Source organism: Eptatretus burgeri, chromosome 6 (assembly GCF_056783735.1).
Source record: "Eptatretus burgeri isolate ZD-2024b chromosome 6, Ebu_testis_v1, whole genome shotgun sequence".
NCBI lineage: Eukaryota > Metazoa > Chordata > Myxini > Myxiniformes > Myxinidae > Eptatretus > Eptatretus burgeri.
The window spans coordinates 89197888-89213307 of NC_140966.1; the positions used below are offsets into that span (position 1 = coordinate 89197888).

General features: G+C 40.5%; 1 protein-coding gene across 4 annotated transcripts in view; it reads left to right on the plus strand.

Moving 5' to 3' along the window:
* Positions 1 to 15420, plus strand: part of LOC147025292 (uncharacterized) — a 37841-nt gene that overhangs the window by 1913 nt on the left and 20508 nt on the right. For 2 of the 4 annotated variants that reach the window (XM_085886160.1, XM_085886161.1), the window contains exon 2: positions 7437 to 7529. In XM_085886160.1, coding sequence (XP_085742286.1) covers positions 7437 to 7529 — 93 coding nt within the window. Of the gene's footprint in view, positions 1 to 4501; positions 4631 to 4687; positions 5004 to 7436; positions 7530 to 15420 lie in introns of those variants that run through there. The other 2 variants (XM_085886162.1, XM_085886164.1) reach the window with 2 other exon arrangements.

The window sequence follows — 15420 nt, forward strand, 5'->3', positions numbered from 1 at the left end:
TCCCATTGGAACTGAAGAGTTCATAAAACACGATACCCCGCACAGTGTTCAGGTATACTATATACTTACATTTCTCAAAAAATAATGCTTTAAAAAGCTCGTAAAAAAAAATAAAAATAAAAAAATCGAAGTTTAGCACGACGAAAGCAGCCTTGTACTTTACCTTTATACATTGTAATAAGACAATATTGAGTCACATTTTAGGAGATGGAGGCTGTATTGATCACAATACATAATACAAACAACAAACATAATTCAAAATATAAATTACATTTCATAACAAAAATGGTTTTGGGAGCAGCAATACAGTGCCTATTTTGCTCTCTCTCATGCACAGATTTATCCCATCTCGTCTTGAGTTGTCCTACCCTTCCAACCACCCATGGTACACTGAAGATTGTGGCGAGGCAGTTGGCCTGAAACAACTTGCCTTCACCTCATGGAAGGCTAATCCAACCAAAGACAATCTCAGTTCCTTCCACAAAGCTTGGAACAAGTGTGTATCTACCCTCAGGAGAGCCAGAAAACAACATCTTTCTAATCTCAACTTTGAACTCTCAAACCTGTCTCCCCCCTCCATATCCTGGTGGTATCCAGTTCAGTCTGTTCTGGTGTATGTTCCCCCTCCATCCCCTCCCTTACCTCAAATGGCCGCACAGCTGACACTGCACGTGAAAAGGCTGAATGCCTAAACTCGGTGTTTGCTTGTAAATGTTGTATCCCAAACCCATCACTTTCTGTACCCACCTGACCCAGTCAAACCCAGCTGTCCCTGAATGCTGTGTCCTTTTTTCCTGACAAGGTGGAGAGCTTGCTGTCAAACCTCAACTCAGATTCTGCAACCAGTCCAGACAGCATCAGCCCATGTGTCATAAAAAACCTGCTCTGCTGCACATGCTCACCTCTCTGTTCTATTCACCCTCTCATTTGCTCAAGGTCATTTGCCATCTCGTTGGAAATCAGCAAACGTGACCTCTCTGCATAGAAAAGGTGCAAAAACAGATCCCTGCAACTTCAGACTCATCAGCCTTCTCCTAATCATCACTAAGTTTATGGACTCCATCATCGCTTCTGATATTAAATCCTTCCTCTCCTCCAATGGCCTGATTTCCGATCATCAATTTGGATTCGGACCAGGCCACTCCACCCTGGATATGCTGCTTCTGTTCTCCCAACAATTGATGGAGATCCTCAATGTCAGACATGGAATCAGAGCTACATCCGGAGACATATCGCGTGCTTTTGATACGGTCTAGCACCCTGCCCTGCTCACCAAACTGCTCTTCCTTTGGTATCCAAGGACATGTCCACTCATGGCTCGCAGACTTCCTCTCCTATCACAGCCATCATGTCGTCGCTTGCTCCTCTCTGCACGTGGTACTTCGGTTCGGGGTTCGCGCAAATATTATAACTTTTTTTTAAAAACGTCTGTTTTTTTTTTCTTACCAGATTTGCTTTGATTCCTTGTGGAGTACCTTGCAAAACCTCCGAAAATATAGACACAGATCTGGCAGATGCTATGGATAGGCAGTCCCTCTGAGGGACAGAGCGCGAGGTCTTGCATTGAATGCATTAAATCATATAACTCAGTGAAGTTGGTTAATTTTGGCACGTTCCTAAATTTTTTGTTCACTCAATATAATTCTCCAAACAGAAGAAAGAGATAAGTTGAATGCTTTGGAAATTTCTCATTTTCTTGTGTATCTCTGGAGAAAGAGGGAACAAAGCCTAACTTGCTTTAAGTAAATAGGTATATCGGCTTAGTTGAAAGACTCATTATTTCTTTAAATTATAACATTTCACAACAGATTTTGACACTTTCTTTTGGTATCCGATCCGATCCTCAAAACTGAAAAATATTTTGATGATATACTTTAATTAGTCTGTGAGAGTAGATCGTGGAAAATCGTATCATGTTGTGCATGAAATCGCTCCAAGCTCCTAGTTTGAAAACTGTCGTACTTACAAAAGCGATGTATACAGCGATTCGTAGCTATGATGAACAGGCATTCGATAATATGAGTGAGGAAAGTGAAAAAAAAATACTTTATCATTAAGAAATCATTGCGGCCTGTTCCAAGTCAAGGCATTGTTGAGCAGTCCAAAAAACATGGCGGCTTCAGACCCCAGCGAGGTTACCCAGGAAACGCCTTGAGACCCCAGATAGCGAGGTGGCCGAGGATCGCCTGATGAAGGATATAATTAAATAACGCCATTAATTATCTTCAAAAGGAGTGTTTTAATTAACTCAAACACCCAATTTTGACTCTTGAACTTCCTTGGAGTTTTCTTAGTTTGCATACAAAGTTTCAGGCAGCTAGGTTTTGGAGTTATGGAGAAGATACACTGACACACACACACACATGCACACACACATGCACATGCACACACACATTTATTAGAAAAGATAGCATGGTTCTTGGAAGTATTATGAAGGCAATTTGTGTTCCGGAGTTCAGGTATAGAATTAAATTGAAAATAGGTTTGAAGAGGTTTATAAGTGCATATACATATGGAGTCCTGGTTTTACCCAGAGGCAATTACATCACCCTGTCTAACATATTGCATTACTTCTTTGTACCTGTTGTTTGTGTGATTTGTAACGTCCTTAAAAACAGTAAGTTTCCTGTTGGGAATGATTTTCAATTTTATTTGACTGCCAGGCACACATACAGAGTAAAAACAAAAAGATTATCACTCCTCTCGACGCATGTGCGATCAGCACGAATTCAGAGACAAAGTACGGTAAAACAAAAAACATCTTCCTCGTCATGTTCCAATTCGTGTTCAAATAGAATGGTGAATGTAAATAAGTTGTTCCTCGATCATAAACTGATAGGACAGGTGGACGCACAAAAACCAATTACTGAATTCTGCTTTGGGCTTCATGTGCACAGAGTAATAACATCTTTCTCTTGAGATGTTTGTAAAATATCTTTGAAGTGAAAGCGTTCAAACCTACAATATATATATATATATATATATATATATATATATATATATATATATATATATATATATATATATATATATATATATATATATATATATATAACCACAACAACGGTCTGCAAATTATCTTCTCCGTCACACAGCCAGGCCACAGCACAAGCTTATATCCCTGCAGAACTGGTAAGGATCGGAAACTTGTCTAATATTTAGAACTTATTTTTCAATCGGCGGAAACCTCAGATTCTCCTTTGAGTCATTAAATGAGCCCATCGATCTGTTTCCACAATCAACCACTGGAAGAGTTTGAATCTTTCGAAATTCTAGGCTTCATTATGAGCTACCCACCTCTCCTTTGCAGACCATTTATTAAAGCCGGTTTTCAAAGTCAACTACAGAATGGGTATCCTCCGTTGTGCCAAATCCGACGTCCTTCATCATACCTCGACATCATATTAAAATACTCAATTTGGTGTCTGGTCTGATCTGTCTGTCTTTTTGACCATGAGATATTCAGTTGTTACTTATCCAATCTCAGGCAAACTTGACAGAAGGACTAAGAGTCACATGATGGAGGTTGTAGCGACTTAATTTGCCCCACGCCCCAAGGGGGTTTTTTGCCTTGGGCGAAATCCGTATTAAGGTGTATATCTTTTCAAATAGCTAAACAGGGTGAAGTATATCCGTGTTAACATAGCTAAATAGCACATAGTGAAAACTTCACTAAATAGTGAAAACACAGATGCATACCTCAACCCAATACAGAATACAACAAGAAAGATTAATAGGCGTACCAGAGTTGATTCAGTGACTATAAAACCACAAAAAACGTACGGTATCCATTTTGAATATCGCAGTGAACTCTGGCTAATGGAAACATTTGGAATTGCAACCTATGGCAGGACACGGGACCTGGAATGACATTCCATGACACAATCTCTGACACCGAGTTAACTTCACCTGCTCCTACAACTATTTCTGGAGGTAGTACTGCGGCAGCACCAAGTACCTCTCGTGCAGCAGTTGCAGGTAAATCTACGTGGGGGTTGTTGTTTCCTTCCCACTACACTCAGTCCTTCCTGTTCAGTAATTCCCACCTTATCTCTACATGTTCCACTTTGCCATTGTCATTGCGTTCACCTTCGACCAATTGTCACATTGCTCTTTCGTGAGTTTATAATTTGTATATAACAAAAAGCGATTGTAATATTGTGTTTCTGGAATAATCTATAGTCCATACTAATAAAAGGCAGTGTGTGTGTGTGTGTGTGTGTGTGTGTGTGTGTGTGTGTGTGTGTGTGTGTGTGTGTGTGTGTGTGTGTGTGTGTGTGTGTGTGTGTGTGTGTGTGTGTGTGTGTGTGTGTGTGTGTGTGTGTGTGTCCTCTCTAACTCCAAAACTATATAACCTAGCAGCTTGAAACTTTGTATGCACACTAACAAAACTCCAAGGAAGTGTATGAGTGAAAATTGGATGTTTGGGTTAATTAAGACACTCCTTTTGAAGATAATTAACGGCCTTATTTAATTATATCCTTCATGAGGCACATCCTCGGCCACCTCGCTCTCTGGGTCTTCAGGTGTTTCCTGGGTAACCTCGCTGGGGTCTGAAGCCGCCATGTTTTCTGGCCTGCTCAACCATGCGTTGACTTGGAACAGGCCGCAACGATTTCTTGATGATAAGGTTGTTGTTTTCACTTTCCTCACTCATATTTTCGAATCCCTGTTCATCATAGCTACACAATTCAGACATATTTAACATTTCAGGCGTCTCCGGAAGGTAAAAATAACGTTCACGTCACATCTTAACGATAAATAAATGTAATTGTAATCACCGAATTTGAAAATATCAGCCGTTCCGACTTCGAAAACGTGTTGATTTGTTCAATTCGGACATTGCACGGGCGTTTCCGGCTGTATCGTCGAGACGACAATTCCTACAATCGCTTGCCAATCAAGTCGTTCCGTGGGAGTGTTTGAGTGTTTAAGTCATTTTACCGAGCTGGACGGTGCAGTTCGTGTCCTGATCGGGATGTTCGGTCCACAGTAACCACAAGGTAGAGGTTTACAACACACACGGACGTGGTACATATGGGTACATTTGGATCTGTACGGACTCTCCGCGGGTGTGTGGACCTGCCGTGCCTGTTACTGGTGTGTGGACCTGCCGTGCCTGTTTCGGGTGTGTGGACCTGCCGTGCCCGTTACTGGTGTGTGGACCTGCCGTGCCCGTTACGGGTACCGTGGTGACAAAGTTTAATCCCTTATCTCATGGAGGTTCTATCAGGTTTTCCTTTGTGAGTTTCAAAGTAAAAGACGTTTTCCGTATTAACGGGTTTTCTAAATCACGGAGCAAATTTTTTTTCCCACCTTCACACGCTGCTGTTTATCAATAATAATGTTTGTGATCATCTCCCTGAAACGTCGATATCAATGTAACGTTTTTCGGTGAAAACTACTCAAGGTTTCTGGGTTGTATACAGTACGTGCTGTAGTCTGTAATCACACTGACTCCAACCTGCCGATTCATGAAGTGTGTGTGTGTGTGTTTGTGTTTCAGAATGTGGAATGGAGTCCTCCCAGGGTGTGTGTGTGTGTGTGTGTGTGTGTGTGTGTGTGTGTGTGTGTGTGTGTGTGTGTGTGTGTGTGTGTGTGTGTGTGTGTGTGTTGATTGGTATCTACATATGTGGGTTTTGGAATGTGGAATGGAGTCCTCCCAGGGTGGGTGCTCAAAGCATCCACCTTCATTTCGGTAAGGGGGTCATGATTCATGGACCAAGCTGTGAAGTTTTCTGTTCTCAAAGTTTTGTGCTGCGGGCTGTCTTCAGGATCGTCACTGAGCTCGAGACAGCTTACAAATGCAGTTCGTTTGTAATAATATTCCCAGGGATGATTTTTAGCTCACCTGTGAAGTAGGAGCTTATGGGATGGCACACCATCCGTCCACATATACTTGAAATTCTTCTCAGAAACTACACATACGATTTCAATAAAATTGGACCACAACCTTCATTTCATGACATTACAAAAAACTGGCTCTAAGGGGGGTTGCCCCCCCAAAATATCTATTTGCTTTCTTTTCTCAAACGAAACGTACAATTCCGATGAAACTTGACTACAACCTTTATCATCCGTGATATACCAAGGTTTGTTCCTGCCATTAAAAAAGAAAAATCCATCGGTATTTACTTTCTTTTCCATTACATATTTTGTGGGTCATCCATGCATACCAGTGGTTGCCTGGTTATCTTATCCAGTCACTACCAGGTGAGCACCCAGGGGTATTGCCCCTATGTTTAATATCTCTGTGAGGTGCATTGTCATCATCCCTGTAGGTGCAGCTATTGGTGGTACAACTTTGGCATTCTTCAGCTTCCAGGATCTTACTTCATCCTTCAGGTCTTGGTGTTTGGTCAATTTCTTGATTTCTGCATTGTTTCATCGAAAATCACTGCTATTAACACCTCAATAAGCAATGCCTTATTTTCTTTTTTTGTACCCAAGTATGATATCGAGTCGCAATGCTTTGTTTTCGATGTTCACGCTCAATGGGATGATTAGGTCGAATGTGAGTGGTAGGTACTTCCATGTTTTCAGTGATTACTTTTTGTTCATTTTCCCACAAATTTTCTGGAACTGGGACATCAAAGTTTTTGCAGATGTGCCTGTGGATTACTTTACAAACTCTGTTGTGTCATTGTATGTGCAGCTGTTCTGACATGAGCTTGTTTTTGTCTGTGTGTTCAGTCATTAAGCAAAACCTATCATTCTCTTTTCTAACCCCACCTCCACCCCTCACCTTTCTCTCTTATTTTTTGTTTTTTCATATCTCTCTCTCTCTCTCTCTCTGTCTCTCTGTCTCTCTGTCTCTCTGTCTCTCTCTGTCTCTCTGTCTCTCTCTGTCTCTCTCTGTCTCTCTCTGTCTCTCTCTGTCTCTCTCTGTCTCTCTCTGTCTCTCTCTGTCTCTCTCTGTCTCTCTCTGTCTCTCTCTGTCTCTCTCTGTCTCTCTCTGTCTCTCTCTGTCTCTCTCTGTCTCTCTCTGTCTCTCTCTGTCTCTCTCTGTCTCTCTCTGTCTCTCTCTGTCTCTCTCTGTCTCTCTCTCTCTCTCTCTGTCTCTCTGTCTGTCTCTCTCTCTCTCTCTCTCTCTGTCTGTCACTCTGTCCTTGCATCCATCCCTCCCGCGGTATAGCAACATTTGGTGAGGCATAGCTCTACCCATCTCCCCCCCCATCCTTGCTCTTCCCCCGCTTCCGAGCTTCCCCTCCCTCCTGCCGCTTCTCTCTCCCTCCCTCTCTCATCTCTTCCTCTCTCTCTCCCTCCCCTCCTTTATACCTCCCATCAGCGAAGCGAAAACTTTATATTTGCTAGTGTTTAATAATCCAACCAATATTGAACATTATTTTGGTTTTTGCACATTTTCTGAAATAAGGTTAGATAATCACACCATTTTTTCACATTTTACATATGTTTTAAAAAAACTACTTCTACAGGGCCTGAGATAACAACAGCAGCACTGAGTACATCTCCCGTTGAAAGAGGTAGTACTACGATGGCACCAAGTACCTCAAGTGCAATAGTACCAGGTAAATATATGTGGGTTGTTGTTTCCTTCCCATTACACTCAGTCCTTCCTGTTAAGTAATTTTTACATTATGTCCACATGTTCCACTTTCCTATTGTCAGTTCGTTCCCATCTACAAATTGCCACTTGAGTAGTATTAAAAGGGAGGCTTTGACGCAGTAATATCTTCCATTTCTTAAAGTCGCAATATTCACTCGCTTACGCTCACTCATATTTCTCCTTTTCAAACTGGCACAAATTACTTCGTCACAGCCCTCCCTTTTGATACTACTTCCCCTGCCGGGGGCTGGGATTCACCCCCTTTCATATGGTCATTTATTTCATCAAACTGAGTAGTAATATAGAGATACTATAAATATTTATGTTTTGTTTTCAGGAATAACTTAAATTTATTCATCAATTAAAAATAATGCAGTGGTCGCCCGTTAAAACTCCCAACTCCATTTTTTATTAATATTTATACTTTAAACCCACAAGGCAATATATTTATCCTATCACTCATTATGTATCTTTTATCATCAAATGCTGTTAGAGCTTTCTTACTAACAGTCTCTGAGAATATTTCGTGTTTTTAATTTCTAACAAGATTCATCTCTCTATAAACATCCTTTCTCTTCCATATACAGGGTGGGCCAAAAGTAGCCATATACAGTCTAGGGGAAATAAACACTTTTATGAAAACCCGTTTTTATCCATAAAATATCCTCCACATGGTTGCCATGATTTTCAAAACGGATTCGAATACGTCTCCCCCACTCTTGATGAACACGCACTAGCACATCTGGTGTTATGCTTGTAAAGGCATTTTGAATACATTCCTGAAGATGATTTATGTCTCGTATCTTTTGCTGATACACCATGGCCTTCAAGTTCCCCCAAAGATAAAAATCAAGGGGGTGAGATCTGGGGATCTGGGAGGCCACTCCACAGGACCACGCCGACCAATCCAGGAAACCGGAAACTGCTGATCCAACCACTGACGCATGGAAATACCATAATGAGATGGTGCCCCATCATGCTGGAAGTGAACTGGAAAGTCGCCATCCTCGTTTAGCAGGGACGGCATGATCGTTTCTTGCATCATGTTAAGATACATTTCGGCATTAAGATTTCCGCTGAAGTAAAATGGTCCAATAATTCTATCACCCCATATCCCGGCCCACACTATCAGTTTTCCGGCACCTTGCATCTTTGTCGGACTCATCCAGTACAGGTTAGCATTACTCCAATAACGTAAGTTTTGCCGATTAACCTCTCCATTGACGTAAAAATTGGCTTCATCGGTAAACAAGATCCCAGATGAGAAGTTTGCGTCATCGTTCAATTTGTTTAATGCCCATTCACAAAATTCCATCCATCTATCCGGGTCGTCTTCACTAAGATGCTGCGCCATATGCAATTTGTATGGATGCCATTTGTTTGCTTTGAAAATGCACCTGATACTCGATCTGCTGATGCCGCTTTCTGCAGCCAACCGTCGTGTACTTTTTTGGGTCTCCGTGTAAGCGCTGCTAGTATCCTGTCCGTTGTAACTTCATCTGTGGCTGTACGTCTTCGACCATTTTCCTGTTGATCTGCAATGCTTCCAGTTTTTTGGAACTTTCTAATAAGTTTTGCCACAGTATCGTGTGTGATGTTCTTTCCATGTTTTCTGTTGAATTCCATTGCAACCTTGCGACTGCTTCCTGACCCGGCCATCAGTATGACCTCAATTCGTTCTTCTCTTTACAAATGCATCTTTCAAGGGTATCTGAAAAATATAAAAGAACATGTTGGAAACCCTATGTATGGCTACTTTTGGCCCACCCTGTACATTCAAGGTAAGTTGAAAGTTCATGGTCTCTTTTAATACACTCTTCTTTAGACCTTCAAGTTTCTTTTCACATTTGAATTAATTTAACCCCCTCATTAGGTATTTATAAGCATATGCCTTTGATCTAACACCTACAAATTCACTTGGTATCTTTTCACCAAATTCATCTTTAAATTTACCAATAACCTTTTTATTCCTATTTGAAAAGAGCTGGTTATTAGGAACATAATTACTTGTATTATAAATATCTTCTTTTTTCATATCCTTATAAACATCATCTGTATTTATCTCTGGTATGAAGCTATCCGTATCCATATATAGCAATACAATATTCTCACCATATATTTTCTTTAGATTATTATAAAAGTAATCATACATTAAATACTTTGAAAGATCTAAAACAGATGTTCTCACGTAAATCGGTTTATCCATCTTTCTACTGTCTTTATTCAAATGAACAGCACAGAAATTATCTGTAAATATTTCTCCTCTTTTAATGCTTGATTTATTTATCAACTTTTCCGCCTGCTCCCAAGTTGTAGCAAGTCTTACATTTTGTCTATTCCTTATATTTTCCATTGTTTTACCAAATACAGAATTATTCATCAACTTGAAAAAGTCCTACTCAAAATCATTATTAGCCTTTGTTCTCATCCTCGTATTATAATCAATGTATGTATGTTATATTATTTACATTGTTATACAATGTATGTATGTTATATCAAGGGGAGGTGAATATTTACCGAACCAATGACTTTGACTAAACTTTAGTGCCCTATGTACCTTTTTAAAACTTGTAGTCCTGCTTCTATAAATTGCTTTAGATTTCCTTTATGTAAAACATACTTCTCTTTATCAAACAATGTTGTTAGTAATTTAGTTGTCGGAATATATTTAAACTCATTTGAAGAACTGAAGAAATGTTGATAACCACCGAATAGCTCTTGATTGGGGTTCTCCTTTTCAGCTCTGTAAGGAAGGTCTTTATGTTTGTTATGAAGCTTTCTCGGATAGTTTAAATCTACTTAAAAATAAGACCCATAATCCTGTTTATCTAAATCTTCTTGACTTGTTGAGATTATATCATCTGAGATAAATTTGAACTTGTATTCTTTCACCCATTTAAAATTACCATCGGGTTGAAATTCAGATATTGCCCAGCCATACAAGTTATTAACATCAAAGTACATTAAGTAAGATAAGAGGCTTATCAAGAAAGGCTTATCAGGTGAGAAGTCTGGAAGATATTTAATATTTGCCTTAGCATATCTCTTTGAACAAAGTTGTGAAATTCCTCCTCTTTTAGCCTTCTCAATCATCAAAAGCATATCTACATCACTTAGAAGATCAAAGGGTTGTTTCATAATTTTTAACATAGTGCTCCAGGCTAGTCCAGGAGATGTATAATAATGGACAAGATAAAGTCCATAGGAATCTTTAGTATAACAAACTTCTCTAAATTTCTCAAACACATCAGCGAGTAATAATGATGCGGGGCTGGGTATCGGCTGCGAGCACGACCGCTAGATGGAGCTGCAGGGTCGACTCCACCGATCACCCGGAATTTAGATCGTACCTCTTCGGAAAACAACGAAAAGTACGGGTCCCTTATCGGACCGAAGTTCGCCAATAGATCGACCATGTGGGGTAGGGTCGATTGCCAATTTCAATTTACCTAAATACCCACGTGGTCCAAACTACCGGGGAAATTCACCCTCAACGATGCTCGTATGGAACGAGTCGTGAGTGTACTCGAACCGTGTGCGACCCGAGAGGATGGTCACTGAGCTCTCGTCGGTACAAATGTCCCTTTTGCAGCGGCAACAGCCTGGCTATTTCTCCAACACGCACTGTGTTAAACCAATAAAAGAAAGACAAAAACGAACCGATACATTTAACACATGGGTATATTTATTAACAATAGGGAAATGAGGGGGGGCACGTACGGGCAGAGTTATCCAAATATTAATAAGCACGTCTGTACAGCAAGGCACTTAATTCATTACTTAGCAGACTGGTGCCACAAACACATACACACACCCAAATAAACGGAACAAAGTGGTCTTTATTGAGGCCTCCAGCTCGGATGGAAAGGACGAGCTGAAGACCAGATTCTGCCTCGGACCTGTCCACCTCGTGTGGTCTTCGCGTTGAGTCGACCCAGGCACCAGCGAGAGGCGAGCCAAACCCAGACACTGGCGAGCCGCGATCAGCCTCCCCAGCTCCGCTCGGCGTTCGTCCTGGCCGTCAAAACCTTTCCTCCGTCTCCCTCCGAGAGATGGCGCGCACCCTTGCGGCTCCGGTGGTGGATGGTGTCTGAAGCCCAAGCTCTTGATCATCGGGAGGAGGAGGAGGAGGAGGAGGAGGAAGAAGACTCTCTCTGCGAGGATTCTCTGTTCCTTTTTATCCTCTCCGGCAGGCTCGCTCAGGCGTGATTCGTTCTCGGGCGTGGCTCGTCAGGCGTGATTCATTCTTGGGCGCGCCTCGACCTTTCGCTGACTTGGCGCCCCGCCAAGCGAATCGGGGGGTGGGGCATGACCTTTCCCCTACTGAGCGCTCAGAGAATGCAGGGAGCAGAGGGTTTTCGTCGTTTTATTTGGAGCTGGAGTGGTCCGCAACTGTTGTTGTAGTTCATGTTGGTGGAAAAATGTAAAAGAAAAACCCTGACTCAAAATAACTCCACAGCGCATGCACATTCAATCCCCATTAGACTCAGGACGGGGAGCTATCTATCCACATTTACTTATCGAAATAACTGGGCTATAGGACCTGTATGTTGAGTGCAGTGTACTTCCAAATCCGTAACAATAAAACATCAGTTATTAAATATAGGTCATGATATTCACCCATATCTTTTATCTCAAACTCTTTCCAAACTTGTTTTGCTCTTTCATATTCTTCACCCTTAATATGACATCTTCCTAACTTTTGATAAAAACGCTTTTGAGGAGGAAGTCTTGTTTCTTTAAGTCTTTGAAAGGAATCCATATTATCAAATGGGTAAATACCCTTTTTAGTAAGAAGAGAAATGTCTTGACCCAAGTCGGCTTCAGTCCTAAATTGAATAGAAATTATAGGAAAAGCGGAGATGTTTGAAACCAAAGAACTTAGAGGGTTTGTCATAAATTTATGAGTCAAGAAATCTAATATTTGTACTTGCACCCATTTCACGAGTATAAATCTGTTTTGAAAGTAAGATGTAATTTTGATCTGAATGAAGAATTGCGATTATCTTTCCAGGAGTCTTACTTAGTTCTTTTATAACGAGATGCGTATTATAATGACAATTATTATGAAGAAATACAGGTATGAATGTCAGGATTCTATAATTAAGATTACAATTATTATGAGTTGCTCCTCTATATTTGCCTGTTGTATGGCAATGATCTCCAACCCTTTTATCAGTTTTTACCAAAGCCTCTGAGCATATATGACAAATCCTTGCTTCTTCAAATTCTTTCTCTTCATTTGGAGTTAAGTCAAGGAGTTTATTTGTTCTTGACATAATTTCAGTGAGCTTAGAACAATCATCCTTAATCCTTTTAACAAATTCATCAGCAGCATCAGATCTTCCATACAACTCCAACTTATCATATTTACTTCCTACAGATGATTTAATGTCATAACAAAACCCACAAGGGATATGCTTTTGATATTTTTTTTAATGTCATCAGTCTTTTCCAAGATATGAGCCTGGTGTTGCTCAATGGTTAAGGTGGTGGCTACGGATCCTTGGGGTCCTGAGTTCGAGACCCGTTGGTTGCTGAGTTAGCATCAGGGGGGTTGACCCAGCCTGTCATCCTTCCGAAGGTCGGCGAAATGAGCACCAGTATACTGGTAATTGTCCCTGCAGGGTCAACTAAAGGGTTGGCATCAGGAAGGACATCCGGCCGTAAAAACATTGCCACAAGAAAGGGTACCATGATTGGAGCCTGCAAAAAGCTGACCCCTGCTCAGGGATAAAGGCTTTAAATTGTGATGGAGTCTTTTCCAAGATGCTATCAAAATCAGCATATATTACAAAGGGGTGTTTTATGCATTTGTTTCATTAAATACAACTTTCTTTCCTGGTCCTGGCAACTCACCAGCTGCTGCTTAATGATTCGAACAATACTTTAAATGTTTATCAAGTCTTTGTTGAGATTGTAAGATATTGAGACATCTCTTACAATAATATGATTTATGCTTTGATTTATAAACTTGATTACTTACCAATCTAGAAAAGTTTTTGATATAAGCATAATGAGTGGTTTCTTTATTAGTGAAATATAGGATATCTACATGCTGGTCATTTGACCAATTATCATTGGATATAGTATTACTAACTGTTAGAAATTGGACTTTGTTTTTATCAGTTAAACCACAAACATTTATTGATAGGTTATTCATATTCTCAAACTCTGTTGTATCTTTTAAGCTCATGGTTTCTCCTCTCGAGATGCCTAGATCCCCAGTTTCTAATTTGTTGGATTCGCTATATATGAGATATCCCTTATTGTCAGGTTTTCCGGCTGTCTGTCTGTGTGTGTGTGTGTGTGTGTGTGTGTGTGTGTGTGTGTGTGTGTGTGTGTGTGTGTGTGTGTGTGTGTGTGTGTGTGTGTGTATGTGTGTCTGCAACGCGAGGCTCCATAGCATGAACCAGCGAACAGATTTCGATGAAACTTTGCCAACAGTTGCCATATGGTCTGGGAATGTGCGCGTTTGAATTTCGTTGCCGAGCAACCACCCGTTGCTGTACAGCGGCCGAAAAACCGCGTACAGTATTTTCAATACTTGTCCTTCAGTTTTGAATGTAGAGAAACGAGACTTCGGAATTAAACACTTCGAGATATTTAGAAAATTTTACTCGAGCCGATTTTTGATTGAGGTTTTATTTTTCAAATGGTAGTCGTTCAAAAATCGGGTGTCTATTTGCCGTCATTTAAGGTGTGTATACAGTGTTTGTAAGGAACTACACCGTCGTTCCACCTTCGATCTCTCCTCGATCCAAACGTTATTGACCAAAGTGAAAAGGATCCAAAATAAATGGAATCACCGGCATTTCTGTCTTTGTGGATTTCTAATAATATAATGTTTATTTATTTACTGAAAACGATTCCACGACCCACACACCACCTTCATTTATTTATTTATTCACCAAAAACAATTCCACGACCCACACACCACCTTCAATTATTTATTTATTTACCAAAAACAATTCCACGACCCACACACCACCTTCAATTATTTATTTATGTATCGAAAACGATTCCACGACCCACACACCAACTCCAATTATTTATTTATTTACTGAAAACATTCCACGATCCACACACCACCTCCAAATATTTATTTACTGAAAACGATTCCACGACCCACACACCACCTTCATTTATTTATTTATTTACCGAAAACAATTCCACGATCCATACACCACCTTCAATTATTTATTTATTCACTGAAAACGATTCCACGACCCACACACCACCTCCAATTATTTATTTATTGACTGAAAACAATTCCACGACCCACACACCACCTCCAATTATTTATTTATTTTCCGAAAACGATTCCACAACCCACACACCACCTTCAATTTATTTATTTACCGAAAACAATTCCACGATCCACACACCACCTTCAATTATTTATTATTTACTGAAAATGATTCCATGACCCACACACCACCTCCAAGTATTTATTTACCGAAAACGATTCCGCGATCCACACACCACCTCCAATTATTTATTTATTTTACGTAAATGATTCCACGATCCACACACCACCTTCAATTATTTATTTATTTACCGAAAACGATTCCACGATCCACACAGCACCTCCAATTATTTATTTATTTACCGAAAACGATTCCCCACCCACACACGACCTCCAATTATTTATTTATTTACCGAAAACGATTCCACGACCCACACACCACCTCCAATTATTTATTATTTAAAGTGGGAGTGGCGTAGGAAAGTGGGCGTGGCTTATGAAAAATATTGTGTGGCTCAGAAGGTGTGGTCAAACAAGAGCATTGAGAGAAGTTTATCAGGTTTTCCGTGTGTGTGTGTGTGTGTGTGTGTGTGTGTGTGTGTGT